The 27,775-nt window shown below is 34.3% G+C and overlaps 2 protein-coding genes and 1 long non-coding RNA gene across 3 annotated transcripts; 2 read left to right on the top strand and 1 right to left on the bottom strand.

Annotated features, from left to right (window-relative positions):
- The first annotated feature begins 4,433 nt into the window (after positions 1-4,433).
- On the top strand, positions 4,434-17,962 carry LOC126975512 (mitochondrial import inner membrane translocase subunit TIM50-C-like). The gene is made up of 8 exons (XM_050823447.1): positions 4,434-4,695; positions 5,718-5,895; positions 8,241-8,412; positions 8,819-8,952; positions 9,909-10,134; positions 12,339-12,462; positions 14,735-14,937; positions 15,833-17,962. The coding sequence occupies exons 1-7, from the start codon at positions 4,557-4,559 to the stop codon at positions 14,920-14,922; spliced, it is 1,161 nt and encodes a 386-aa protein (XP_050679404.1). The 5' UTR covers positions 4,434-4,556; the 3' UTR covers positions 14,923-14,937; positions 15,833-17,962.
- A 250-nt stretch (positions 17,963-18,212) lies between these two features.
- LOC126975497 (uncharacterized) lies at positions 18,213-22,332 on the bottom strand. The gene is made up of 4 exons (XM_050823423.1): positions 21,919-22,332; positions 21,478-21,820; positions 20,036-20,248; positions 18,213-19,599 (listed from the first exon to the last, which is right to left on the bottom strand). The coding sequence occupies exons 1-4, from the start codon at positions 21,928-21,930 to the stop codon at positions 18,287-18,289; spliced, it is 1,881 nt and encodes a 626-aa protein (XP_050679380.1). The 5' UTR covers positions 21,931-22,332; the 3' UTR covers positions 18,213-18,286.
- Positions 22,333-22,576: 244 nt separating this feature from the next.
- On the top strand, positions 22,577-24,102 carry LOC126975528 (uncharacterized). Its single transcript, XR_007731740.1, has 2 exons — positions 22,577-23,080; positions 23,878-24,102. It is a non-coding gene; the product is annotated as an uncharacterized LOC126975528 (long non-coding RNA).
- Positions 24,103-27,775: the final 3,673 nt, after the last annotated feature.

The following is a 27,775-nucleotide window of genomic DNA, read 5'->3' as shown; positions in this document are numbered from 1 at the left end:
AATATAGCCTTCAGAAGTCCAGTTTCTTCATAGAACCCTTTACTTGGAGTGGGTTTGTACAAGTTTACTATCCAGGCGAAACATAACCCCTGGTTTAGATGATTGTCCATACATTTTGATCAAAAACTTAAATCAGTCCGTTCAAAAGCAACTATTAGCTAATCTTAATGCTCTTTGGCACTTAAAAAAATTAAATCCTGAATCTTGGAAAACACAGTGGGTAATCCCTTTACTTAAGCTTGACAAGCCACCTGAGAGGGCGAAGTTGTGCTGACAGCTTCATCTCTCTCTTGCCAGATCTGAAATATGCCAAAAATAATAATAAGTCCAGTCCATTTTCTGGATGTTCAAGGTGCGTTTGATAATGTAGACCCTGGCATTTTTATTTATGTTCTTTCTGACATTGGTATACCAGGCATACTTTGCCATTGGTTATTTAATTATTAACCCACTTCAAAAAAGGAGGAAGTTCTCAATTCGTCTGTACGTTTTTTTTATTTATGTTTGTTACCTCAAAACTTTCGACTGGGTGAACTGATTTTGATAATTCTTTTTTATTAAAAAGCTGGTGCTTCCCGTGTGATTTATACGTATGTATAGCAAAGTGGATGATAAATTTACGAATAACTTAATATCGCGCCAACCGAATTCGATGATCATTTTTATTGGAAAGGATATACTTCAAAGATAGTTTGGTTACGTTCTGATTACGGAATCCATGACAAAGTACCGGAACTCTTCAATCCATATGAGCAACATAACGATACTCGGCCGAATCTTTTTTATGCTATCCGGATATCATCTACCATAACATAGTTATGGTCAAGTTATTGTCGTAGTCGAATATGATGATCAATGGGTCCTTAACGACTTAAAGTAAGGGTGCGATCTGTGGCAGAATTTCTAACTGTCTGTAATCAAATTGCAACGCGCTTACGTTCATTGCTGCATTGAAAAATTTAGTATATCTACACATATTTAGACAAATTGTAAGTTAGTGTTCAAATTCACTAAAAATAAAAATTAAAATTAACAAAATAACAACCGACTTCAAAAACACTATTCTAAAACAATAGATATAATAAAAAATAAAAGGATTGTGTGGTTTTATGAAATCACGGACAAAGTGAAACTTTTTTTCACATTATAGACATTTAACTAAAAATTTTTGGAATAATATTCCATTATAGGGTATAAAAATCGCTTTATCAATCTTAATTTTATACTTGGAAAATTGGAATGATAATGGGAAATTATAAAAGTAGACTAAGTCTCCAACTAATATTTTTATTGAACTCTGTGTCTTAGCCCTGGTTAAAAATATTGATTAAAAATGATGAAATTTGAATACTTTCAATTCTTTTTCATGTATGTATACAGTTCACATGGGGTGACTGATTCCCAATACTTTTCAATCAATATTTTTAATTAGGGAGAGTGCGACATACATAATACTTAACAATTATTTAGATAGCAACAAAATAGCGTGGAGGACTGGCACAAATGATTAATTTGACGTTATTGCGAACCCACCACACTCACCCTGATGAAGGACCTCCGAATGGTCCAAAACTACTTAGTCGGTACCGACACCGACAAAAACGTGAGTAAAGACGTATTAATAAATAATTTAATAATGACTCACGAAAGTTTTAATAATTTAATCTAATTCTAGTTACGAATATTGTAATTTTTGGAATCGGTGTCATCCAAAATATGTTTGTAACTACATATATAGTTTTAGGTGAGGTGTGCTTGAGTCGTGAGGAGGCGAGAGGCGAGAGCGAGTCACGGCGGAGGGACACTGAATCCAAAAATAACACTAATCGTAACTTGAAATAGATTAATTAATTAGATTGTATAAAAATACGCAATTATTTTTATACTTTTTAATGCATATTATATCTATTGATTTGGAATAGTGTTTTTGAAGTCGGTTGTTTTTTTGTTAAAATTTTTTTACCAGATAGAACTTTGTATATAAGGCATAATAATATTATCCATGGTCCCAGAAGGGTCTCCAATATCTCCATTGCTGTACAATGTATATACTAGTCAAAATCTTAATTTTGTAAATATAGAAGGTGCAAATATTTTACAATTTGCGGATGATCTTGTAATATATTGTACAGACCATAATGTAGATAGAGCTGTAAATAGTATAAATAATATTTAAAATATTTTGTATATAAATATATATAAAATATTTATTTATTATATAAACTTGTAAAATTACAGTTTTACCCAAAGCGTTTACAAGCTAGTCCCAAAAATACGATTAAAATAACAAAATTAGATTTTAAATTAAAGGTAAAAAAATAATGATAAAATAATACAAAAAATGTCAAGTTATATAAAATCAAATAATGTCCATAGAGCCAAATATTCATATACAATTAGCCCAAAGTTTTAAGTCAATAATAAAATAAAATAAAATAAAAAGTTATTAACATTTTAAATAATTCAAGTACCATCTAACATAATATGCATGTCATTAACATGCGTTTGAAATTAGTCCGCAAATAAATCAATGTAACATTGAGTGAACAATTCGACGATCAGACGTAGTGCTCGAATAGTAGGAACGTTCTCCGCAAGTCGAGTGCGCGTGACGGGGCCGCTCCAGTAGACGCGGCCGACGCCGCGGAGCCATCGCCCCCGCCGTATCACAGGAGATACGATTTTGTGCCAATAAACCAACTTGAGCTAGATTTTGCAGACACTCTAATTTATTACGTACTATGGAGAGATAATGCACCACTAACAGCATCTTTCTCCTGAACGAAAGCCTCTCAAGCTCTACCATCGCATACACGAATAAGGAAGTGTATAAATATTGGTAATATCCGAAGGCCTTCTTATAGAGCCAGCGGGCAAATTTACGCTGCGTTTTCTCAATCAAATACACGCTTATTAATTATCCTCAGGATCCCAGATAGAAGTGCAATACTCAAGTTTGCTCCACACGTAAGCATTAAATAATTTCTTCGCCACTTTGATATCGCGAAATTGAGAAGCATTTCTCATAATGCATCCTAGTGCTCTATTCACTGTTTTACAGGTCGTTAGAATATGCAGATGAAAATTTAAAGTATTATTTAATGTCAGTCCTAGAGCGCAATTTTTTTTTTTTCTTTTTATATGTCATAAATTCTTTCCATAGGGGCGTCAAATAAATTATAAGCTACGGTGATCGGCGGTCGTTTCCTTGAAAAAGGGAACTTTTCAGAGTTGAACGGGAGGCGATTAGCCTGGCTCCACAGAGATACGGCATCAATATACGCTTGTAGAGATTGGGTATCACTGCTATCTGCAATACTCTGAAATAGTTTGAGGTTGTTAGCAAACATTATAAGCACCTGGAGTTATAGTCTAGTATAGTTCTAGTCATTTATCATTATTAAAAATAACGTTGGTCCAAGGGTACTTGTCTGACTTACGCCAGACCTCGTGTAAAAGTATTCAGATTCGTATCCATTCACCTTTACAAATTGCCGCCTATTGCAAAGATATGATGCAAATAGTCTGAATAGGTCCGTCAGTAAACCCCATTACATCTAGTTTACGTAGTAAGATGTCATTATCAACTAGATCGACGGCTTTTCGAAAATCAAAATAGGCAGCATCTACTTGTCGACCCGCATCCATTTCTGCATAGACATAGTCTACTATAAGATTTGTAATTGTTGACCGAGCTTTCCGAAACCCATGCTGAGCATTGCTAAGTTCCCTTCCAACCTGGCTGATAATTTTATTGTTAAGAATAATTTCAAAAAAATTTGCGAAAACTGATAACAGTAGTAGTAGTCATAATTGTCATAAAATATTAATTTTAAGGAAACTGTAGGTCTAATTTAGTACTAACATCACTTTGTAAATCTAAATATGTATGTGACTGTTTGTGTCTAAATAAATAAATATTTTAATTTCAGCCTATAAAGCAAATTTTTCAGTTTATTAATAAGTAAAATAATTAACGAATCGCAATGGCCGGACAAGTCATGTAATTATATTTTATAAAGCAGTAAAACTATATTAATAAACTATTTGAGTAAAACTGACTGACTCTCAAATGAAAAAATTTTTTTTTGGCGTTTATAGTGGAGAGTAGCTCCTGCACCTTCTGCAAATTCTGCTGGTGATATCGAACATTTCATATTTTTATATGAGTGATTTTCGTTTGATAGATTGATTCTTGTCAGTGAAATTAGTGACATAGTCCAAATCAATTGACAGTGCAGTCCCTCCCACCACCTGAGTGATATGTTAAAAAATAGATTCTATTACGTGCCTCTATATAAATTCATCAAAAATACAATTATAATAAACCGAATAAAAATACTCAAGACGGCCTAAAAGTCTAGGTACCAGGCCATAAACTCCTAAAAAAAAATTTCATTTGACAGTCAGTCAGATTATCGGAAATTCGGAATGGAAAAAAAATTCAATGTTATGACTTTTCTAGTTTTTCTTCGAAAACATTGATGATTGAATTATATCTGAAGAATTAGAATGAATTGATAAGGTTCACTGTAAAAGTAAAATTTTAAATAAAAATGTCCCTCAGAAAAGCATTGTATTTAACGAGGACCGCCTATTGTGCGGCTGCAAAGTATCAAACAATTAATTGCGTGCGGCAAAATATGTGGCTTCTATCAGCTGGGTCCACGAGATTTTATTCTGCCGACAACTTAGGTTAGTTGATTCTTATAAGAATAATCTCAGGCTTTATTGCTTTATAAAATATATACACGAATTGTCCAGCCATTGCGATTTTTTAATTATTTTACTAATAAGTAAAATTATTAAAATATTAAATTATTAATAAATAAACTGAAAAATTTGCTTTACAGGCTGAAATTCAAATATTTATTTATTTAGACACAAACAGTCTCATACCTATTTAGCTTTACAAAGAGATGTTAGTACTAAATTAGACCTACAGTTTCCTTAAAATTATTATTTTATGACAATTAAGTCTAAAGTACAGCAGAAACAAATAAAAATACAAAATAAAAAGATTTACTAGTAAAAAAAAAAGTTAACAAACTAAAATTACTAAATTACTTGTTCACTAAATAATTCAAATGTTATTGTTAAATAGTTATAATCATTCAAATCTCACTTTTTCTTAGTTAGAACATTCTTTTTAAAACTGGACAAGGTTTCTTTAAAAATATCTAAGTCAGCAAGTTTTCCATTAATAAGTCAACATGTCTGTCCCCCTTATATAACTATTTCCAGCATAGCATGTCCTACTTTTTTTAACTTCAAACAAGGGTTTACTTTGAAAAGTATGTATGGTTCTCTTGGGAAGTATATGTAGTAAGAAAGGAGCATCAATGTGGTTATTTACGATTTTACAAAGTAGCATTGCATCAAAAGAGTTTCGGTGATCAAAATAGTGGTGATATAATATGAAACCACTGCAAACCTAAGTCAGCAGAAACTGATTGCTATGATATATATATTGATAATATTGTATTATCTTTTTATATAGCCTTTATGGTGCATGTTGTGTTTTAAAGTCATTTTTTACAAATTGGGGAACTACAATGTTTGTTAAATATACTCTGCATCATCTTTGTCTATTATCTTCTATTTGTTTTAGAGTTATGGTTTTTGCATATAATATTTATTTAACAAAATTTGCATACAAAAAAGTGAAAATATGTTTGACTATAGGTTGAAGTGACTTAAAGTCTAAATTATTACAGGTGATAAGAGCAAAGAACAAAAGAATCCAGAAAAAGTAGACATTTTGGGCAGATTCTTCCCTCAAGGCCAGACTACTACAGATCCTCAAGATATAAAGAAAGAGCAAGAGAAATTTGAACAAGAACAGAAAGAGAAAAACCAAGAAAATGAAAAAAGCTGGCGAAGAATGAAAATTGGGTAATTTTTTTTTAAATTTTTACCTTATCTATATATACATTTTTATTGTACTTTATGATCCACAAGTACACAAGTGCATGGGGCCTATGCTACAAAGTTATTACATGGCACATACAGTTTGTTCTTCTTCCTGAATTGAATGAGTTCAAATCACATTTTTTGTTGATTTCAGTAATGTTTTTCTAACATACATTAATTTCATTATATATATACTACGTATATGTCACAGGGAAATGATAATAACAGAGATTTGTTCAATTCCCTAAGTGATTTGATCAAATCACAGGACATCTCCCTCCCTCCCCCTTCTCCTCTCACACCTTTCCACCTGCAACATGATACTAAATTCTTACCGAATTAAGTCATACCAAATAAACCTTACAAATACCAAAGTAAATATTTTTTATCATTTCACGGAACCAACACTGGCATTTGGTCAAATCACTAGATTTGTTTCGAAAAATGATAAAACCGTGTTGTTATTTTAACATCCTCCGAGATTTGATCAAATCACTGTTATCATATCCTTGTGACATATATATAACACTTCTCTAACAATTTAGGGAAGGGTTGTATATACATATGAAGTGAGATAAGCATGGATGAAATAGTGAAAGCATTGAAAAGTATGAGATTAGGCAAGGCTGCAGGGTATGACAGGATTAGTGTCGAGATGCTGAGGGCTGGACAGGGCATAGTGGCAAGCCAGCTGTACCACCTTTTCAATTTGCAGGCGAAATGGGCAAGTACCAGGAGAGTGGTGCAAAGCTGTAATTGTGCCATTGTATAAGGGAAAAGGATCACGGCATGACTGCAGAAATTACTGTGGTATAAGCCTTCTCAGAGTCGTCGGTAAATTGTATGCGAAAGTGTTGATTGAAAGGGTTTTTTTTTTATGGAATATGAGGACAAACGAGCGTACGGTCACCTGGTGTTAAGTGATCACCGCCGCCCACATTCTCTTGCAACACCAGAGGAATCACAAGAGCGTTGCCGGCCTTTAACGAAGGTGTACGCGCTTTTTTTGAAGGTACCCATGTCGTATCGTCCCGGAAACACCGCACAAGGAAGCTCATTCCACAGCTTTGTAGTATGTGGAAGAAAGCTCCTAGAAAACCGCACTGTGGAGGACCGCCACACATCCAGATGGTGGTGATGATATCCTAGCTTGTGGCGTGTCGTGCGAAGGTGGAATTCGGCGTCAGGAATCAGGTTAAACAGCTCTTCGGAACACACACTCCCCGTGATAAAGGCGGTAGAAGACACACAATGAAGCGACGTCTCTACGCAACGCCAAGTGATCTAGCCGTTCACAGAGCACTGGGTCCCCGACAATTCGAGCTGCTCTGCGTTGCACGCGTTCAAATGGATCGAGCTGATCCTGGGGTGCACCAGACCAGAGATGACAGCAATACTCCATGTGTGGCCGGACCTGCGCTTTGTAGAGCAAATGTCAAATGGTTGTGAATGAAACAGACGAAAAAGTATGGGATGCACAAGTGGGATTTTGAAACGCGATGGGTTGTACGGATCAAGTCTGTTCCTTGCAGTGCATAGCGAAAAGTGTTTGGGCTAAAAACAAGAAGGTCTATTGCGGGTTCGTAGATCTAGAAAAGGCCTATGATAGAGTGGTGAGGAACGTATTGTGGTCAGCATTGTCCGCGAATGGTGTAAGCAATATCCTCATACGAGCATTGCAATCTCTTTATAGGGATTGTAGTGCTTGTGTAAGGATAAACGGGGCATACAGTGAATGGTTTAATATTGAAAAAGGTGTTAGACAGGGATGTGTAGCGTCACCGTGGCTGTTTAATCTATTCATGAACAATTGCTTGACAGATTTAAAAGAGAATGAGAGTAGGATGAGAATGAATAAGTTACTCGTCAAATGGTTTCTCTATGCTGATGACCAAGTATTCCTTGTGTCTTCGGCCGAGGAGTTGCAGAAGATGGTAACTGCTATGAGTGGAGCTGAGCCTGCTTTACAACTTTTTGAAATGTATGGAGTACTTCCTTACATAATCGTTAAATGTTTTATCATGAGTATAAGTTAACTTTTTATATAAATTATATGAATTGTAGTGATTGCGAGAGATGTGAAAGCCAGAAGTTGCAAGATCCCACATAGTGAGCCCCATGTTTTAGCAACTAATCCCAAGAACATAGGATCTTATTATACAGAATAACTTATGAATGGACAAGATAGTAATTTGTTGCTTATACTATCAAGGGTTATATGATAAGGGTTAGATAGAAAATCAAAATCTAAAGGAATCAAATTTGAGAAAATAAATGTCTTTTGTGCCATTATTGACGTATTTCAAATTTTGATTTTTTGTGTTTAGTTTTGCAGTGTTTGGTGGCGCACTCACAGTTCTGGGTGGATGCATGGTGGTAGAAATGGGAGCTCCCAAGAGAGGTGATGATGGCAAACCAATAGAAGATGAGTTCTCTCATTTACCCATAGTTCTTCAATATTTCAAGCGAACTTGGAAGGAACTAACATTTTTTGAAAAGGTAAATAGTGGAAAATCTTTAAAAACCGTTTCTTGTCACATTATTGTCTGGTTCTGCGCAGGCCACTTAAAATTGTATAACATTATATTAAATTGGCTAAGTTATTATATGATATAAAAGATGGACTGGGATCACTTTCTTATCAGTTCTTCTCTCCATGTCATCCAGATCCTTACTGATTAATCATTAAACAATACATTACTTTCAGGAGCTGGGTGGAGGATTAAGTGAGATAATCTTTATTTATACTGTTTTAAATAGGGATATAATATCAGATAAGATAATTGCACAATGAATATATCTATGGTTAAACATGATCAAATATATATAGATTAGCACTTTTTATTTTTACATTTTATATTTATCAAATAAAAGAAATGTAAACAAGTGCCTCTATATATTTCAGATGATTAAAGAGCCTTCCCGTGAGCAGCTGCTCCCAGATCCTCTCCCTCCTCAGTACCAGCCCACTTACACATTGGTGCTGGAGTTCACAGATGTGCTTGTGCATCCTGACTGGTCTTATCAGACTGGGTGGAGGTATGAGATCATTATATTTGTGAAGTTAGTGTAAAATGTAGCTTTTATGTAAAGGATTTAACTTTATACAATTGAATTAAACTAGTAAAGTAATTAATACTTATAGTGAAATAAATCATCAAAGATATTCAGATATCATCAACAAACTAAAAAAGTGACCAGTTTCCACCCTTATTACATTGTAAAATGCCCATTTTCAGTCAGATCAAGCCCTTAATCTGGTCAGAAAGCTGCTTTAAAACGTGTTTATAGTATAAAAGTTTCCTTCCTTCAGTTGACTCTTCTACTAATCAGCATCCAATCACCTGGAACAAGATAAATAGAGCATTGGCTTCAGAACTGGAAATCTGGGCTATTCTTTTTTTAATTTAGTAATATGTTTATGAGCGTATAGGAGGTTCTCGTATATGTACTGGCAGTGTACTGTCATAATATTTATTTCACTAAACTTTTCTCTCAATTAATCCCTTGATTGCATTTTATAGACTGCTCGAATTGCTCTCTTCTGCAGCACAAATATGTTTTCAATATCTGCAGCCCTACCCCACAATATAATTCCGTAAGACATGACACTATGAAAGTAGCTGAAATATACAAGTCTAGCCGTTTCAACATCTGTCAGCTGCCTAATTTTTTTTATCGCAAATACTGCAGAGCTAAGTCGATTACATAAGTTTTTTATATGAGCACCCCATTGTAGCTTAAAGTCTAATGTAATGCAATAATGTAATAATGAATGTTGTCGTTTCTACTACATCAAGTTTGTCATTATTAATTTTTATAGGTGTTGGTTGGTGCTTGATTATTGACATTAAACCAATTTACTACTTCAGCAATGTCGTCGTCAACCTGACAGAATTTTTTTTGCTGGAGTTTTATTTTAAATAACAAATTTGTATCGTCAGCAAACATTATAATATCATGTTTATTTTGATTATTAATGGTGATTTTTTCAGGTTCAAAAAGCGTCCAGGTGTCGACCAGTTTCTTCAAACAGTAGCCAACTCAGATTATGAAGTAGTTATATTTACATCGGAGAATGTTTTCATGATCTGGCCGGTTCTCGACAAACTGGATCCCGAAAATAAGTTGATCTCATATAGACTGTTCAGAGATTCTACACATTTCATTGATGGGGTCCATGTCAAGAATTTAGATGGGCTTAATAGGGATTTATCTAAGGTATTTCGAATGATATAGATACTATTTTTTTTAGCTAAATGGTATACTTTTATGAGAATAAGTACGAAGATCAATAAGTTGGGCATTTTTTTATGGAAAAGGAGGACAAATGATCATCGGGTCACCTGGTGCTAATTGATCACCGCCGCCTACATTCTCTTGCAACACCAGAGGAATCAGGCTTTGCCCTCCAGATGACCGCGGAATTGGCAATCGCTCGAGATTTCGCATTAGTATTCATATTCCGATACTAGGCGAGGCTTTAAGGGAAGCGTTGTCGAAGAGCGGTGACACGATAAATTGTTTTTTTTAGTGGTAAACGCAAATAAGCATTAACTAACTAGGGTCATATTTAGATCATCCTCTCATCTTCGCACATTAACTTATGTGTCTAGAGCAGTGATTCCCAACTTTTATTAGCCAGGGACCACTTCGAATTCTTTAGTGTTAGCAGGGACCGCGATGTACTAGAAAATTAAAAGGAATCCGAAAATAAACTTTAATCAAAAACTAGAATTTTAAAATGTTTATTTTTTGTGACATATCAAATCAATTTTAAATCAATGTGATTTTTGATCTTTCATGTTCTGAACAAATTAAGTAATCCTAGGACTACTAAACTTGCTCTAATTGCCTACTTTCAATAGATTCCTTGCTTTGTTTTTAATTGCTAACGAAGCAATCTTCTACCAGTGGGAGGCTCCTTTGCACAGGACGCCGCTGCTAGATTATGGGTACCACAACGGCGCCTATTTCTGCCGTGAATCAGTAATGTGTAAGCATTACTGTAGCGGGCGCCGTATCTAGTGAAATTACTGGGCAAATGAGACTTAACATCTTATATCTCAAGGTGATAAGTGCAGTTGTATTGCCGCTCAGAATTTTTGGGGTTTTTCAAGAATGCACTGCATTGTAATGGGCAAGGCGTATCAATTACCATCAGCTGAACGTCCTGCTCGTCTCGTTCCTTATTTTCATTAAAAAAAAACAGAAAACCTATGCTCAGAAAAACTAAGTGAATTATTCAAATGCATCCTTACAGTTCCTATAATTTTGAAATACTATGTGTTTTTCTTGGATTTCTTCTGTTACTTCATCATACTAAAAGGGTTGCGAATCAGTTTTCGATAAACTTAAGCTTCTGGGAATATTTTGGGAAGTAACGATTGAATTTTCAATGACTCTTAATGTCTTCTTATATTTTGCCATGTTTGCGACGTACTTTTCATTTCGTTGAATAATTATTCTCCCCAACCATAACTGAAGTTTGTAAATAAAGGCAATAATAATAATATATAATATAATAATAAATATAATATCTTCATATAAAAATACATTTGCAACGTCTTCTAACTTATTGTGTCCGGAACCTTGTATTTGTAACTTTTATTTATTTATAAATATAAACAAGAAAAGAAAATGTCAACAAGATAAGCCAAATTCATCTGAAATGTTCGATCAGAAAACTGCTTAAGCAACTCATTCATTTTCTTGTTAGTCAGCTAGAAAAATTTCAACCTCTGCCCTGATTTGATACAATCTTCCCAACATGTTACCCTTCGATAGCCGTCTATCATCTGTGTGAAAGAGAAGCGCCTCATAGTCTCCATTCCAGTGCATCGTTTTTTTAAAAAGGCGTGTATTTAAGGCGCTGCTTTTGATAACATTTACCACGTTTATGGCGATTTGCATTGTATTCTTAAGGCAGCCAGGAAGAGCCTTCGAAGCTAACCACTGACGGTGTATGATTCAATGCGTTGTTGTTGCCTTAGGGTTCTTCTGTTTTACTAACGTCGCCAGACCGGAGCGTGATCCCAACATTGATGAAGCGCCAATCATAAAATCAAAATAAATCAACTGCCAGTAGGTACTGATGCACTTCTTTGTTAGTACAGGTAACTAAATAGAAACACTGACACCGTTTAACTTAACAAATAACAGAGTGTACGACGTGTGACCGGCTCAAGCGACAATACAATAGCAATGTACATTATATTCCTATATTCTCTACATCCGGCGGCCCCGCTACCTAGCGCGCTACCCGCACTCTCGCCATTTACAACGTGCAGCGTGCACGAATGTATCGCCCGCGAAAGTTGTCGGTTAAAAATCGGTTCGTGTGTTATACTGTTTTGTTAAATTTTGTACCGTATAATTTTTTCACTGATAAGTTTTATATTCCTAAATAACTTTAACTATTTCAGGTAATAGTTGTAGATTGGAATAAGGAAACCACTAAGTTCCATCCAGCGAATGCACTCATATTGAAGAAGTGGAAGGGAGCAGATGACGACACCACTCTGTTAGATCTTGCTAATTTATTACAAAGTGAGTCTAGTGTGGAATATACTTACGTATAGAGGACTTGACAGCCCTATAATGGGTGACCACTTTTTGTTGTTTAAAATTCAACATAATAAGGAGCTAATTGCAAGTGTGGCAAATTATTTTTTCATTCTTTGTCTATATGCTAGTATATTGTATTTCTATGACCTAGAGTGTACCATCGTTAGGTTTTAATTTTTATCAGATATTCTATGGTTCCTCCCGAGTTATAAGAATACTCACATTTTTAAAGTTATATGGATAACTCCTTATTTCCTAACTAATAGAAATGCAGGTATGCTCACAAACCGTAAAGTAATATTACGTAGGAAGCTTAATAAATACAGAGTTGCTTCTGTTGGTAAACGAATTTTATAAGATTTTATAATCTAGATTCGCATTTACCTTAGATACCTATACGTAGGTCACACTAAAGGTTTTGCGTAACTTAAAAAAACAACATGCTATAACCAAAATATTATGTTTATTGCTTTTCAAAATACTCTCCTTTACATTTTTAACATTTTTTCATGCGATCGAACCATTTTTTAAAACAGGAGGACCACAGAATATCTGAAGGCATGTTTTCTACGTGCTGATTGAACGCTATCACTGCCTCTTCGGAATTGGTAAAATTGAAACCTCTCAGCACATCTTTGATTTTGGGGAAAATACAGAAATCACAGGGTGCTAGGTCGGGGCTATGTGCAGGATGGGTGACGAGTTGTACTTTTTTGGAAGCTAAAAATGACTTAGTTTTGTTGGCCGTGTGGGAAGAAGCGTTGTCATGATGTTGGAGAACGCGGCTTGTGCGTGGTCGTCTTTCGCGAACTTTTTTTTTTAACACCCTGGGTAAACAAATGGTAGAATACCACTCGGCATTTACACTCTTTTGATCTTCAAGTGGAATTGTGCAGATGGGACCCGTAGCTGAGAAAAAAATGCGATTATTTTTTTACCAACGTTTCTCGCCTGCCTCACCTGTTCTCATTTTCAAACACCCATTCACAAGATTGCTGTTTTTTTCGGGTTCAAAACAATAAATCCACGTTTCGTCTCCTGTGATAATGTCATAAACAGCATTAGAATGTCCGTGGTCGTACTTCATTAGCATCTGTGAGCACCATTCCACACGAGCCTACTAATTCTGCCTTACGGTCAGTTCATGAGGGATTCAACGACATCAAAGTTTCCGAACTTTCAATTCTTCGTGTAAAATTGTCTGAATTTGGCTCATACCAATCCCCAATAGTCCTCGAATTGTCTCATAGGTAATCCGCGGGTTTTCTTCAATTAGCCGCTTAACAGTAACCACATTATATTCGTTGACAGCAGTTGAAGGTCGCCCTTCACGAAATTCGCCATGTAAAGAAACCCGACCCCTCTCAAATTCAGCAAACCATCGCCTCACGGTGCTCAAGCAAGGTACTTCTCTCCCAAGAGCATTTTGAAGACGATCGGCACAGTCTTGAGGAGAGAGAGAACTTTTAAAATCATAAAAAAATCATCGCTTTAAAATCTTTTCGACTTAATTCCATTTTCGTTCCGTACGTAGAACTTTTATCTGTGATAAAAAAAAACAATTGACAAATGATTTCCCGCCAATTGTTTTTTTTATTACTGAGATGGTTGAAACGTTTCAAAAAATGTAACATTCGAAATTCAAATAGTTCCGATTAGCTCTAGCTATAAGTTCTAACTTAGAAGTGCAAAACTTTTAGTGTGCCCCATGTATTCTAGGTTTTATTCTCTTTGTGCTCTGCTTCGTACCCCCTCCACTGATGTTTACCAAGTTAGTAGTGGTGTTTTGTATACGTGTACGTATTATAAGTTTGTAGAGTTTTTTCATCATTTTTGAAGGTTTCACATCTACTGTCTGTCGATGCAACTTACTATAGAAAAACATATGTTACGAGCGTAGAAAAAGGGGTCCTCAATGATGTTCTATACATATAGAAAGATCACGTCGTACTAAAAATAAAGTCGAAATATGGAACATATCACAAATTATATCATAATAGGCTTGGATTGCTATATCTACACATTGCCGCATTTACTCGATTTGTTTAAAATATTCTTGGTCAATAAGCAGCAATGATTTGATTCGGACAGTGGCACTTGACACACGACTAAGGAGTAAAGTGTGCTAACATTGTCTTTAAGTACACTTTTGCCGTTCCGCTATCAGACTGGGAATGATACGCCCTTATATGTGTATAGAACGTCATTGGGTGTCTTAAATAAATGAATACGCCATTGTTATCTTAAATTTCAGCGATAGCGATGTCAAATGTGTCGGACGTGAGAGAAGTGCTGACGTACTACAGCCAGTTCGAGGACCCCATCGCCGCGTTCCGAGACAACCAGCGCAAGTTGCTCGAGCAGATGGAGGCCGACAAGAAGAAGGAGTCCACTGAGCCCGACCTGGCGCGCGGCTGGCTGCGAACCTTCACCAGGCGCTAGCGCTAGGTGCACTAGGTGATCACTTTCTGTTTCGAAACTTAATCCGCTTGCCATTGACGGTCAATTAACAACTACTCACAATCAGGCTCAAAAATGGTCTAAAGCAAAACTCTGCCTATACATCTATTAGGCAGAGTTTTCGTTCGGTCGTGTTTTGACAGCGCTTTTTGTTCAAGTATTTAAGCACTCTCGTAATAATATGAATGCGTTGTTTTTTGATTTGGAATCGCGAATAGATGATTTTTGAAGTTCTACGTGAAGCTACCGCTCGTTAAAATTGCAAAATGACTATCTGTACGTATATATATAAATATACACAATAATTATAGAATATATACACAAAACTAACATCAAGCACCTCACGATCTTTTCATAATAAAATAGATTCTTCGTCCGGTTGTAATATCAACGTCCTTAATTTAAACTTATTGAAAATTATAATTATTTATTTTTTCCTTTTTAATCTTATATCGATAATAATTTCGTAGCAATGCATAATCGACTTTCAGTGTGCGCATATCTTAGCATGCGCGTTGGTCTTTGGCAATAAGGCACTCACTACCAGGTATTGGAGAACAAAACATTGCTAATCCTGAAGATTCTGGTAGGGGTAATAGGACACGATTGTGTGCATCAGTTTTTAGATGCTGGATGAGGCTAAATTTCGGGTTAAACAGTTATATAAGATGTATCCTACGGTTATAAACTAACTGATTTTTATAATTAACACAAACCAACACACCCACAAAACAATGATACTTTACAGATTTTTAGAACACAAATTTTTAGTAACTGAGTACCTGAGTACAAAATTCCTCCATAACTTATAAAAATAATTGCTTAACTCTTTATGTCACATTTACTGTTAAGAATATTGAATGAAGAATGTAATGTATTATTTTGTTTTCAGATACCCGTAGCAGTATCAGTATAGAAACCACTGTTGATTGTTTGGAGTAAGTCCAACACATAATAAAATTCTACCGTACTTAATGCAGCAACCTGAACAAATTTATGTTTTCCAACCCCAATATATACTTTAAAATATTATAGTATTATAATTTAATAATAATATCGTATTTACTATTCGCGGACGAATATTCTCCACTATAATCTGTTCTATTGTACTTTACTGTGAACTAGTCTTGAGCGGAGTAAACTAAATACTGATAAGAATTAATTACTTACCTATATATTACCAGTAGGTATACTGGGTCCAATGTATGTTGTTTTTAAACCTACCCATCAACTTTGAACTCGGTAAACTGTTACGATGAACAGTTTTGAAAAGTCATAACATATTTATGTTGAATTGTAATTTTAATTGTTTATTGTACAAAATAGAATGTTAAACTGCAACTTATATATTATATATATAACAAGCAGGACCAAAAATGTATGATGTTTGACACAAACTTTGGGTTAGGAATACGCAAAAAACTATCGTATCTAAGAGAATCGTGAACAGTAAGAATTTTCGGTCATTGACCTCGAGAATTTCAGTATTACGAACGACTTTTTGTTTCGATGCAAGATATTTTCTCATAAAATATGTTATTGTATTGCAAGTTGTATAACTTGTTGATCGTATTTCTGGTTTTACGAGATACGTCAACCGATTTCGGCAATAATTGTAGTAGTAAAAGAAATCTTGAAGTACCTACCTAATTTACTGGAACCTACTAGTACACAGTTAAAACAAGTGGAAGTGCCCTTCCTTAGTATGGGAACCAAGGTGGACGACCCAACGCCTACATATTAAAATAAAGTTATTTGAAATACATACGAAATAAGTGCTACTGTAGCAAAAAGCTTTAGAGTTCTTTGAAATTAGTTAAAATCAATAAGGACATATTACCAACTTACAATCTAATTCTAGCACTAAGCAACAAGTAGGTCAACAGCCTCTAAAAGCTGTAACCAAATTTCTATATATTTTAGCGCTTTAGCAGTAAACTATTTGACTTTTTTTTAAACGTGTGGTGCGGTAACAAAATTACTGTACGATTAGCACATTTAAATTCCTTACAGCATGTGTCATTTTCGCATACAACTAATATCTAATAATAGGTTATATTTTTCATTACGATCGACACATCATGTCACGGAAAGATGCTAATCGCGATTCGCGACCGAGCCAATGTTGCGGACCTCAGCATAGTTGTGAAATACTCGCGATAGCTGAGGGGCACTTCCACATGTATCTTCTATACCGTGTTGTGAGACCCTTGCCCGTGATATTGACGTACCAATTGGGTTATTCATTGAAACATGTGTGTATTCAGTTGGAGTTGTCTATTATGACTCCTTATATTGTTATGTACATGACGCCCACACCCTGCCTTTGAGAAGGGTATAATTAATTATTAGAATGAAATAATTTTAATTTCATATTAGAATAATTATTCGCGTTTGAAGCGCTATATAATACATTCTGTTTACATAGAAGCTCGTTTAATTGTGCATGCAAATTCCAACGGTTAAACTACGTTCAAAGTCAGGCGAAGCCGCTCTGCGCCAGTAACTCCGGGACAAAATGGACTGTCTCATACGCAAATTTAGTCGAGAAAGAGAAGAAAATGGTTGGATGAGCTGAGTAATGATAACTATATATTTTGAGAGTAAATCCTTCGCTGTAAGTTGACACGATCAGCGCGAGCGAATTACTTCTGGAATTCGACTCAGTTTTAACATCAGTCAACAACATCGTCATTTGAACACTATGAATACAGCTTTTAAAAATAAATATATTATATGGAGCTACAAAATCGTGTGTTGCTTAAGTACCTACCTTAAAGCAGATTTGAATTTGTTGATGAAATAACTTAATGACTTTTATTAAGCCAATTACATAGTCATTTGTCGAAAAACTTTACCTCATGGATTTGTAAATGAAACAAGACTTTGTCGCCATACTTCTGATATTTTGTTACTGCTGATGATGTCCTATTTGTATAAAATATGTATGAATGTGTTTGTTGAACTGAGTGTCTGTGGTGTGCTCGAGTTGGCGGTTAGTGAATAGATTTTAATAAGTTAATAGTGTGTTTTATTTGTGACTGCCCTCGTTTATAAATTGCATGTAATTTGATTTGCAACTCAACTGTGCCACAACATGGATGAGTGTGGAGCTACTTCATTGATCCATCAAAACTTGATAATTTGTTCACAAATATACATATAGGAGAGTGTTGGTGGTGAAGATCATTTTACCATCATGTAACCCTAGTTAGTCCTCCTATTCCTAAAAACAGCTAAATAATTATATTTGACTAAAAGAGGTGGTGGAATTAGTTTTACCACAATTGGAAATTAATTTAATTAAATATAATATCACAGACATTTAAACTACATCAAGTGGATTTTATTCTGACACATCAGAATCTTGTTGCTCATAAAATATATTGGTTTCGTCTGCTTCAACCGCTTCTGTCAGTAGGTCGCCAGTCCAGGCGTACTGTAACGTCGAGTCAACTTCTTCATTTTCAAACGCATCTAACACTTCTTTCTCATCAAATTTTACATCATCAACATCACTCATAATCTTCACATCATTTGGAATTATTTTCATGTCTCTCAAAATAGATCCAAAATCAACAATTTTCGAAACTTCAAATGGTTTCTGAGGCACAATGTATGATTTACTCCACTCATGCAGCTGCTTTGGCCCTTCATCCAGTACAAAACTGTGGATGTGTTCTGGATATAACGAGTGGTTTATTATATCGCCAAGGGAATTGAGCAGAAGAGTTTGATATGTATCACTATGCTCAAGCACTAAGGTACCACAAATGGAGGTTGTGAGTCTGCCATCAACTGAATTATATATATCAGAACAGAGTAATTGTTCTCGAGCCTCTGCTAGGACATTTAGTATGCTTGGTGGTCTGTATGGTAATGTAAATCCTTTTATAGGATCATTTAAAATATCTTTAGCATAACTCGGTATTACACACATATCTTCGACCCATTGACTGCTCAAACACATCAATTCCTGTTTCAAATCATAACTACATGTGTTAATATAAACAGGGGGACAGGACATTCCATGAGTCCATCGCCTCACTACTTCGGGTTTGAATTGGGTGCAAAATCTTATATCTAACAAAAACATATGATGATCTGTAGCAAAATGTAAGTAGTCACTATTGGCAAACTGCCTGGCAAGAGTGATGCTGTCACAACCAGCCTCATCAACAACATCTTTTACACCTTTCCAAACATTAATTAATTCATTTGAGTTTTTATCATACATACAAATTGCATTTTTCATCACATGAATATAACAATTTCGTTCAGAACTTATAACTGTGTTCCAATTGTTTACCAAGGATTTGGATTTGCCCTTCAGTTGTATCTTTTTTCCAAGAAACATGTCCATGTTAATAATTTGAAACTCTCTACTTAGTGTCATTACATTCAGTATATTTTTATGATAACCATCAAATGATATACTTGTGTAAGGTATATCAGACACTAGTGTTGTTAATTTAATTAAATTCACTTCATTGTCTTCGGTTGATATTTTCAGTATTAAAATTTTATTTTTTAATCTTAAACAGACTATATTATTTGTTGAGCAAATAGTTTCAAATATGTTACAATCATTCCCACAGTTGTAACTGGCAATGGCTTCAGATTTTATCTTAAAATTATTTCTGTCAAACTCTTTTAAATCTGAAAATAATTTCAATATTAAGTGGTGTTTCTAGATTTCGTTCAGTATAATAAAAATGTTCCTTAACAATGGCAAATTACAAAATGGCTGTCATGCCATGCCACACAAAACAAAATGTTTCTTTTACAAAAGTATTTTAAAAGTACATAGTTGTATATCTTTTATCAAGGTTTGGAACTCTTCATATGAGAGTTCCTACTCTGACTTGACCACTTTTAGGAGGACTAACTACTTTGTGGTACATATGATGCTAAGTGATCACTGCCCCATGCTTTCTTGTTAGACCACAAATTACAAAAATAAATCCTATAATGGGCTAAGATATTATGAGTTAAGAAAGTTATCAAACAAGCAGACTGAAGACTGACAAGAAGCCAGAGGAATATACAACAAATGCCCCATTTACAAGTATTTTTTTAAATTACAAATACTTACAAACTGAACTTAAAATACTGTACAGTATATAATCTGTGCATTCAATGTTAATCAGCTGCAAGTTTCCGTTGCCGGCATAGAACCAATTAAATCTACTATTGAAGTATGGTTCCGGATCACTGTCCAGGTATGCGGCTAGATTTACTAAATGTTTGGGACATGTCAACACTTCTTCATTGAGCACCTGCAACTTGTCTACTGACTTATTTAAAGCTGCAAAAAATACTAAGTATTAGTCATTTTAATTTTGCTTGATAATTTTAAAATATTCTGACTTATATAGTATGAACTTATATTTGCCAGTTTTTTATACACAGGTACTTAATTATTATAGTAGGTATAATAATTATGAATTATAAGTAGATCAATCACTCTACCTATACTTTAAAAAATCTTGTGTGGATGTAATAGAACTATGGAGCACTGCCATAACCTCCAACATAAAAATCTTACATAATACTACATACTATTTCAAAATATAGCTTTACTATCAATACCAGCCTCAGGGTGGTTTGTGAGATGTTGGAAATCTTCTACTGTAAAGGGAGATCCAGGAGCTATATGAGCACAGACTATTTGAGATCTAAGTTGGCTAAGAACCTCCTACATAATATTATGCCAACGATTTATGGTTTATTAAGTTGCATAAATATCTAAAAAAGATGAAAGATTTTATACACATAAAAAGTGCTGATGTTTGTTCAATGGAGCCACACTGACAAATTGTTTTATATATAAACTACTAAAACTACATCTGATTATGGCTGGATAAGCCAGTTGCAGATAAGTATAGGAAAAAAACAAATACAATACAAACTTAACTTATTTAACTTAATATAGTATATAACAGGGGAAGTTGGATAGGTCAACTTAAAGAAGAGCCAACTCATAATTACTTAAGAAATTTATAGTAAAAAATTAAAAAAAGATATAGCAAGCATAACTTCTTCAATTTTAGCCTCAAAATTTCTTGTATGTGTTTATACTTTATTACTTTTCTGCTGATCCTGGTTAAGACATAAGACAAAAGTAATGAAAATATTTTCTTGTCATGAAAATTTGATTTTGAAAGAATTTGTTACACAGATACAATCAGAGTTATATTTGACAAAGTTCACAATTTATTATTTTATGGTAGATTGACACTCAACTTTAAAAACAAGATTTCATTCTGACCACAAAAATAGAAATCTTTTGATAAATTACACACCCAAATTAATATCTATTACCTGATATATATTTACAGGCATAGGTTATTTTTATATTGTAAAGAGCATTTAAACTATGAACATATAAAAGGTATGTCATCTCATTGTTTTCTATAAATAATTAACTTCTGCATATTTATTTTTTCAATTCAATTCATAATATTATTTAGTATAGTGTCAATTATTTGTTGGTCTATTGCTAGGTTTCCCGAGCTATATGCTAAATCTACTTACTGGCTGAAAATCTATTTTTCTTAGCATTCTTCAGCCAGCCATACTTTTTCTTCATGAATGCAGTGATAGGATCTTCTATATCTATATTACTGATTTCTGTTATGATTTTTGGTGAGCAACTTTTATAGCCAAAATTTTCAAATAGATCCAAGCCATGATCTCCATTCCACTCATAACAGAAGTTACTCAAGGGGTATCCTGGTCTATCTGTGTGTACTGCATGTCTCCTATAGAGGTTTCTACCATAGAATTTAAAAGCTTCAGGATTTTTGTGTCTCAGCTCATCCAATATTTGTTTGATAGGAGCATTGTTGTCTAAGTCCGTAGTAATATTTTTTCTTTTCTAAAAAAGAAAAAATCAAATGAAGTAGTTTTATATAATATTATATATGCACAAATTAACTTATTTAATTTAAGAAGTTTTAAGTAAATAATAGTTACCAAGTGAGCCATCCCTAATTGCCGCACTAATAAAAAATAATTTTAGGTCCACTTAAAATATTAAGCGTACAATACTGATTCATTCTTAGTGTAAAATCCTGTGGTAAAATCATAGAATCCTATTATGAATATAGTGCATTATGAAATTTATCATAATGTTTATGAAATAATTTCACACAATATTATAAAGGATCTGTATAACCTATACCCGAATTTAAATTTTAAACATGAGTAATATTTTAATTTAAGTAATAATTTATTTTTAATAACAAAGTAAATACAAAAAGTAAAAACACATGTGTGATCCTAGACCAGGGACCACCTGTGGGACAGTCGCCAGAGACGTTTTCAGAAAACTGTAGTGCCATCTGATAGTTGGCCCCAAAATTAAAGCTTTGTCAGCTGTCACTCGCTTTGAAACCTGCCCACTGGTCATAAAATGGCGGCTACTTCTAGCGTTTGCACTTTGCGCATGTATGTAGCTCTCGTGTACCATTTTGCATATTTTTGGTATTGAAATCGAAGTGTAAGTGCGTCGAGTCGAGCCTTGTGTTCCTCCGCCTTGCTGTTGCGAATTCACTCCAAAAATCTCCTTATTCTGTGTATTTCTACTTTTTGTGATAGAGACACTTTTGTTTGTGGAATTTATGAACTTTGTTGTAATGCCGAGACGTTGTGCTGTCGGTTGTGCGCTCCATGGTAAGTAAATTATTCTCTTAAATCTTAATAGTATATTCTATAGACTAATATTTCTATCTATTATACACAACTAAACCATAAATAAAAACAAAATTTTATAATTTTAAATTTTGTGAGTAGTGTCGGTATGTCTTTTTTTCTATAATGGTTTTGTTTGACAGCTTATTTCAACTTGTGATTTAATTTGAGCTCTAGACTCTTAAGAAATGCTGCCCTGGTTCTACAATTTCTGAGTGCTACTTCATTATGATTTGATTTTTGGTTTTATTTTTATTTTTCTCCATTATCGTCTGATTGAAATTGACAATTGAAATGATTTGAAAAGTATAGTTAAAATTCACTCTGACAAAGTGGGCAACAAACTACATAAGTATTATTTCCAATTTCAGATGCATCTTAAGGTGCTTGATGCTGGAACATAATTATAGTTTTATTAGCAAGCCTAAAAGAACAGCTGGAAAAGGTATTAATATTATTATACTAATATTACAAATGGGAAAGATTCTAATTTCTTTTGAAAATATTGTTATTATACTTTGTTATCCAAAAAGTGCTGAATAAATTTGTATGAAATTTGACATAGTTTATGATCTTTTGTCTAGGTGGGCAAAGTAGTTCCCTCATAATCCCGGAGCTGGGGACAAAAATCAGCAAGATTCTTGTAATGGCCCATCATTTATTTTGTAGTATGTGAGTCAGCAAAGTTAGGGAGTAGCACACCTGACAATGGCGGGCTTTGATATAATATTACAACACTCATAAGAAATTAAACATAAAAAGAAATTCGAAAGGTCTTTATTTAACAAACATTAACCATAAATGTGACACTAATTTTATAACAGCAGATTAATGCATGACATAACATAAGACTATTGAGCCAAATGCCTTTTTTGATGAAGGCTGCATTGGTACCTGATAGGATTGAGAACAGCTAATGTCCGTGTGGGAATGAAATTTTGAATATATTTTTATTCATTACTAGCTGACCCGACAGACGTCGTGCTGTACATATTAAATTCTTCTTCTTATCAAAACCTTTACTGGACTTCCACAAAAAATTCAAGACCGAAATTAGCCAAATCGATCCAGCCATTCTCAAGTTTTAGCAAGACGAACAGCAATTCATTTTTATATACATAGACTTTAAGACTGAATCCCTTTTCATATTGTCCATTTATTTAATACCATATAATACATATATTATACAATTTCAAATTTCAATTATACTATACAATTTGTAAATTAAACATTCTTTCACAGATCTAATGGCTCCACAGCGCACAAAGATCAAGCATCTTCAAGCAGAAATTTCGCGCTTGCGAAAAAAAGGACAATCTTTCAAAGCAAGGTTAAAAGGTGGTGCAGATCGATCAATCGACTTTTGTCAGGAAAATTAACATATGTGGGTTAAGACGAAACAAAAACAGCTGCCCAACAATATTATGATAAACATAAACATTATAAAAATAAAAAATAATATGCAAACATTGCTTTTTATTTCTCCCACCCAATTACTTGAATTACTCATACCAACACTACTAAATCCTATCCTTTATGTTCTATGTTCTGGCAAAATTAAATAACTAACTCTACACGCAATTTCAACATGGTAAAAAATTGCAATACCTACATTAAAAAGTAGAGTTAGTTATTTAATTACGTCACAACATTAAAAATGAATTTCATAATTTCGAGCTAATATATAGTTATTTTCGGGCCCAATATTCAGATGGCGCTAGTTTTCAAATAGACAGCTCATAATGCGTAGAGAGGGCTCTCTTTTCCCTATATATTATTATACTCTTTGTCCTAGACACAGAACACTATTACTGAAGCCGAAGGTAGTGTTTAAATTCTCTTTGACTATTACTCTAACGAGATCCTAGAACAAAGATGAAAGAAAGAATATATTTATTATTTATCAAAGCAAATGAAACACTGTTCAATTACCGTTCACCTCAGATATTTACTCTACAAGTCTACATACGCAGTGTTAAGTTACTCCAAGTTTAAAATTATTTCTCCCTCTCATTTAAAATTCTGTAGCATAAACTTAGTATTCTACCGTAATAGACAAACACTCTCCTCATTACTATATACAGGATGTCCCAGAAAGAATGGATAATCCTTGAACCCCGCACGGGACAGCTCTTCAGCGTTCAGAAAAAAATAATTCCAAGTGATACCCAAAATATGTTTTTTTAGAAAAACATACGTTTTTTTACTTTACTTCACATTCATGTGCACAACGCACACAAATCTTCGTCTTAAGTCTTAAATCGTCATCTTATTCCTGATAGACTATACTACTAGAAATACATTAAATAATATAAGTATCTATGATACTTTTATCAAAAACAAAATAAGAACTTGAGGTTTTAACGTTTGAGAGTGTTTCATATAAAAAAAAGTATGAAAACGTAAGTGGCCAGCTATTTAAAAAAAAATGCGCAGTTCATACAGTTTACAAAATGGTTAAAAACATAATTTTATTTAATACTTTAATACCACGGCGAAGTTATTGCTATTGAGATGCAAAAAGAGTAAATACGACTAAAGACAGAAAATTGTAAAATGATATTTTATCTTGTCTTAAACGGTAACATTTACAATAGCGTTCCACAAAAGGGTCCCTTTTTATTGTACTAGGGATGGTTACTATTTACTACCTGAGCGTGGCCCAAGCCCATATATTGTTTACACGAGACAAGAATAGGTTGATTTTGTAGAGTATGAGCGAGTGAGAGAAAAGACTTTTTTTCGCTCGGTACACCGGTTTGGGAATTATCGGATCGGTTTCAGATACATTTACTTAGTTTAGTTATTTAGTGCGTCTCTCGACTTGTTCGGTATCGCATGTGTGCATTCCTTTCGCATTTCTCCATGAGTTTGAATCAGTGTTATAACGATGATTTCTGGCTATTTATTGGACTACTCGTTTTGCTCACTGATTTGGACTTTGTTTGGTGATTTTACGACGACTTGGCTTATATTTGGACTGATTCAGTGAATCAAGATGCCGCGGATTCAATATACGGCACAAGAATACGCCAACATGCACTTCATCTATGGTGAGTGCAGGAGCAACGCAAGTGCTGCTGCAGCCCTTTATAGAGAAAGATATCCTAATGCGCGTCATCCAGATTAGCGTGTATTCGTGAGAGTCCACAGATGTTATTCCGAAGGCAGAATACCTGGCAGTGGCATTGGTGGTACGAGCTCCGGAAGACTAGCGAATATCAATACTCAAGACATTTTGCTTGACATTGAGAATTCAGCGAGACCCGTCGACTTCTGTAAGAACAATATCACGGCGTACTGGAATCCCGAAAACGACCGTGCACCGTGTACTGAAAATAAATAAATATCATCCTTACCATATTAGACGCATCCAAGCTTTGCAACCGAGAGATTACAATGCGAGATTGTTCTTTTGTCGAAAAATGCTTGTAAAATAGAAGAAGATCCACAATTCTTTGGAAAAATTCTAAGGAGCGACGAATCAACTTTAAAAAAACACGGATACTTTAATACGCAATAATAATACGAGGTCGCAATGCCAGTTCAAAGTAAATTATTGGACTCGTATATTAAACAGGATAATTATTGGTCCTTTCGAACTGCCGGAAAATTTATCTTCTCATAGTTATTTATATTTTTTGCAAAATGATCTCCCGAACTTAATGGAAGAAGTGCCTGAGGAGGTAAGGGCTATTGGCTACAGATTGATGGCTGCCCTGCACATTATGGTACAAACTTCCGTGCTTATTTAAATGCCACGTATCCATATAAATGGATTGGTCGTTTGGGTCCCATTTTGTGGCCTACTCGATCCCCGGATTTAAACCCACTGGACTTTTTTTACTGGGGCTGTCTAAAGGAAAAAGTGTACTCGAAAACAATTTCAAGTTTGGAGGAATAACGCAGCCGTGTTCAAGAGACCGTTCCAAAAATAAATGAACGACGCTATGCACGTTATCTTAGTAGAGCCTTTATTAGAAGATGTCGAGCGTGTATTAGAGTCGGTGGCAGATAATTTGAACACGATTTATGTAAACCAGATGTTTTTATTATTATTAAAATTTAATAAGACTTATCTTTTCTTTTTTAGTCGTATTTACTCTTTTTGCATCTCAATATCAATAACTCCGTAGTGGTATTAAATAAAATGATGTATTATACCAATTTGTGACTGCAGCAACAGTCCGTAATTAAAACGTGATTAGATATCAATAAACTTACACACAAAATTTAGTGACCGTGCTACTAACCGTTGAAAAGTTCCGTATTGAAGAGATAACCCTGCCTGCAAGGGCAGATTATGTATAATATCATATTATTACATTCTCACCGAAGTTATGTAGGTGTAGGTGTTCAAAATTTTAGCTCAATTAGATATCGTGTTAGAAAGTGTTATTAACGTTTCTTTCGGAGTTAGAATTAAAACAAATACTGTAATAAATACAAGGCTCAATACTTGGACTATTTTTATTCTTAGTATACATAAATGATTTACCACATTTTGTGAGGGACGATAATGAGGTTGTGTTTTTTGCAGATGACACGTCACTTTTATTTAAACTTAAGCGACAACAAAACGTTTTCGACGATGTAAACTATGCAATCTCGAAGGTAGTAAAGTGGTTTTATATTAATAATCTTCTACTTAATGAGAATAAAGCAAAGTATATTAGATTTATACTACCAAATGTGAAACAAGTAAAAGCTAATATTATTATTAAAAACGAAAAATTAGCTCTCGTGGACACCACTGTATTTCTAGGTATAACCCTCGATAATAAGCTTCAATGGGGCCCTCATATTGATACATTGTCGAAGAAGCTCAGTTCTGCAGCATAAGCAGTCAAAAAGATCGTCTCTATACAGATGTAGCCACAGCTAGACTAGTCTATTTCAGCTACTTTCACAGCATTATGGTATACTGCTGTGGGGAAGTGCTGCAGATATTAATATCATCTTTGTGCTGCAGAAGAGGGCTGTACGTCCAACTTACAATATGGGTCCCAAAGAATCACTCCGTGAAAAATGTAAAGAGATAAGTATAATGACCGTCACTTGTCAATATATTTATGAAAATCTGATGTATGTGCACAGGAATATTAACTTGTTTCAGAAAAATAGCGATAGTCATAAGTTT

Source organism: Leptidea sinapis, chromosome 36, assembly GCF_905404315.1.
Source record: "Leptidea sinapis chromosome 36, ilLepSina1.1, whole genome shotgun sequence".
In the NCBI taxonomy this organism is placed as follows: Eukaryota; Metazoa; Arthropoda; class Insecta; order Lepidoptera; family Pieridae; genus Leptidea; species Leptidea sinapis.
This window is presented reverse-complemented; position numbering and strand designations above follow the sequence as displayed.

Excerpts from the sequence above, each read along its gene's own strand:
- LOC126975497 (XM_050823423.1), bottom strand. Across the intron at positions 20,249-21,477 it reads GAAAAATAGATTTTCAGCCA|CTTTAAATAAGTCAGTAGAC; the intron begins GTAAGTAGATTT and ends TATTTTTTGCAG. Across the intron at positions 19,600-20,035 it reads CAGTATTTTAAGTTCAGTTT|ATTTAAAAGAGTTTGACAGA; the intron begins GTAAGTATTTGT and ends AATTATTTTCAG.
- LOC126975512 (XM_050823447.1), top strand. The coding sequence starts at position 4,557 with ATGTCCCTCAGAAAAGCATTGTATTTAACGAGGACCGCCTATTGTGCG. Across the intron at positions 8,413-8,818 it reads AACTAACATTTTTTGAAAAG|ATGATTAAAGAGCCTTCCCG; the intron begins GTAAATAGTGGA and ends TATATATTTCAG. Across the intron at positions 8,953-9,908 it reads TCTTATCAGACTGGGTGGAG|GTTCAAAAAGCGTCCAGGTG; the intron begins GTATGAGATCAT and ends TGATTTTTTCAG.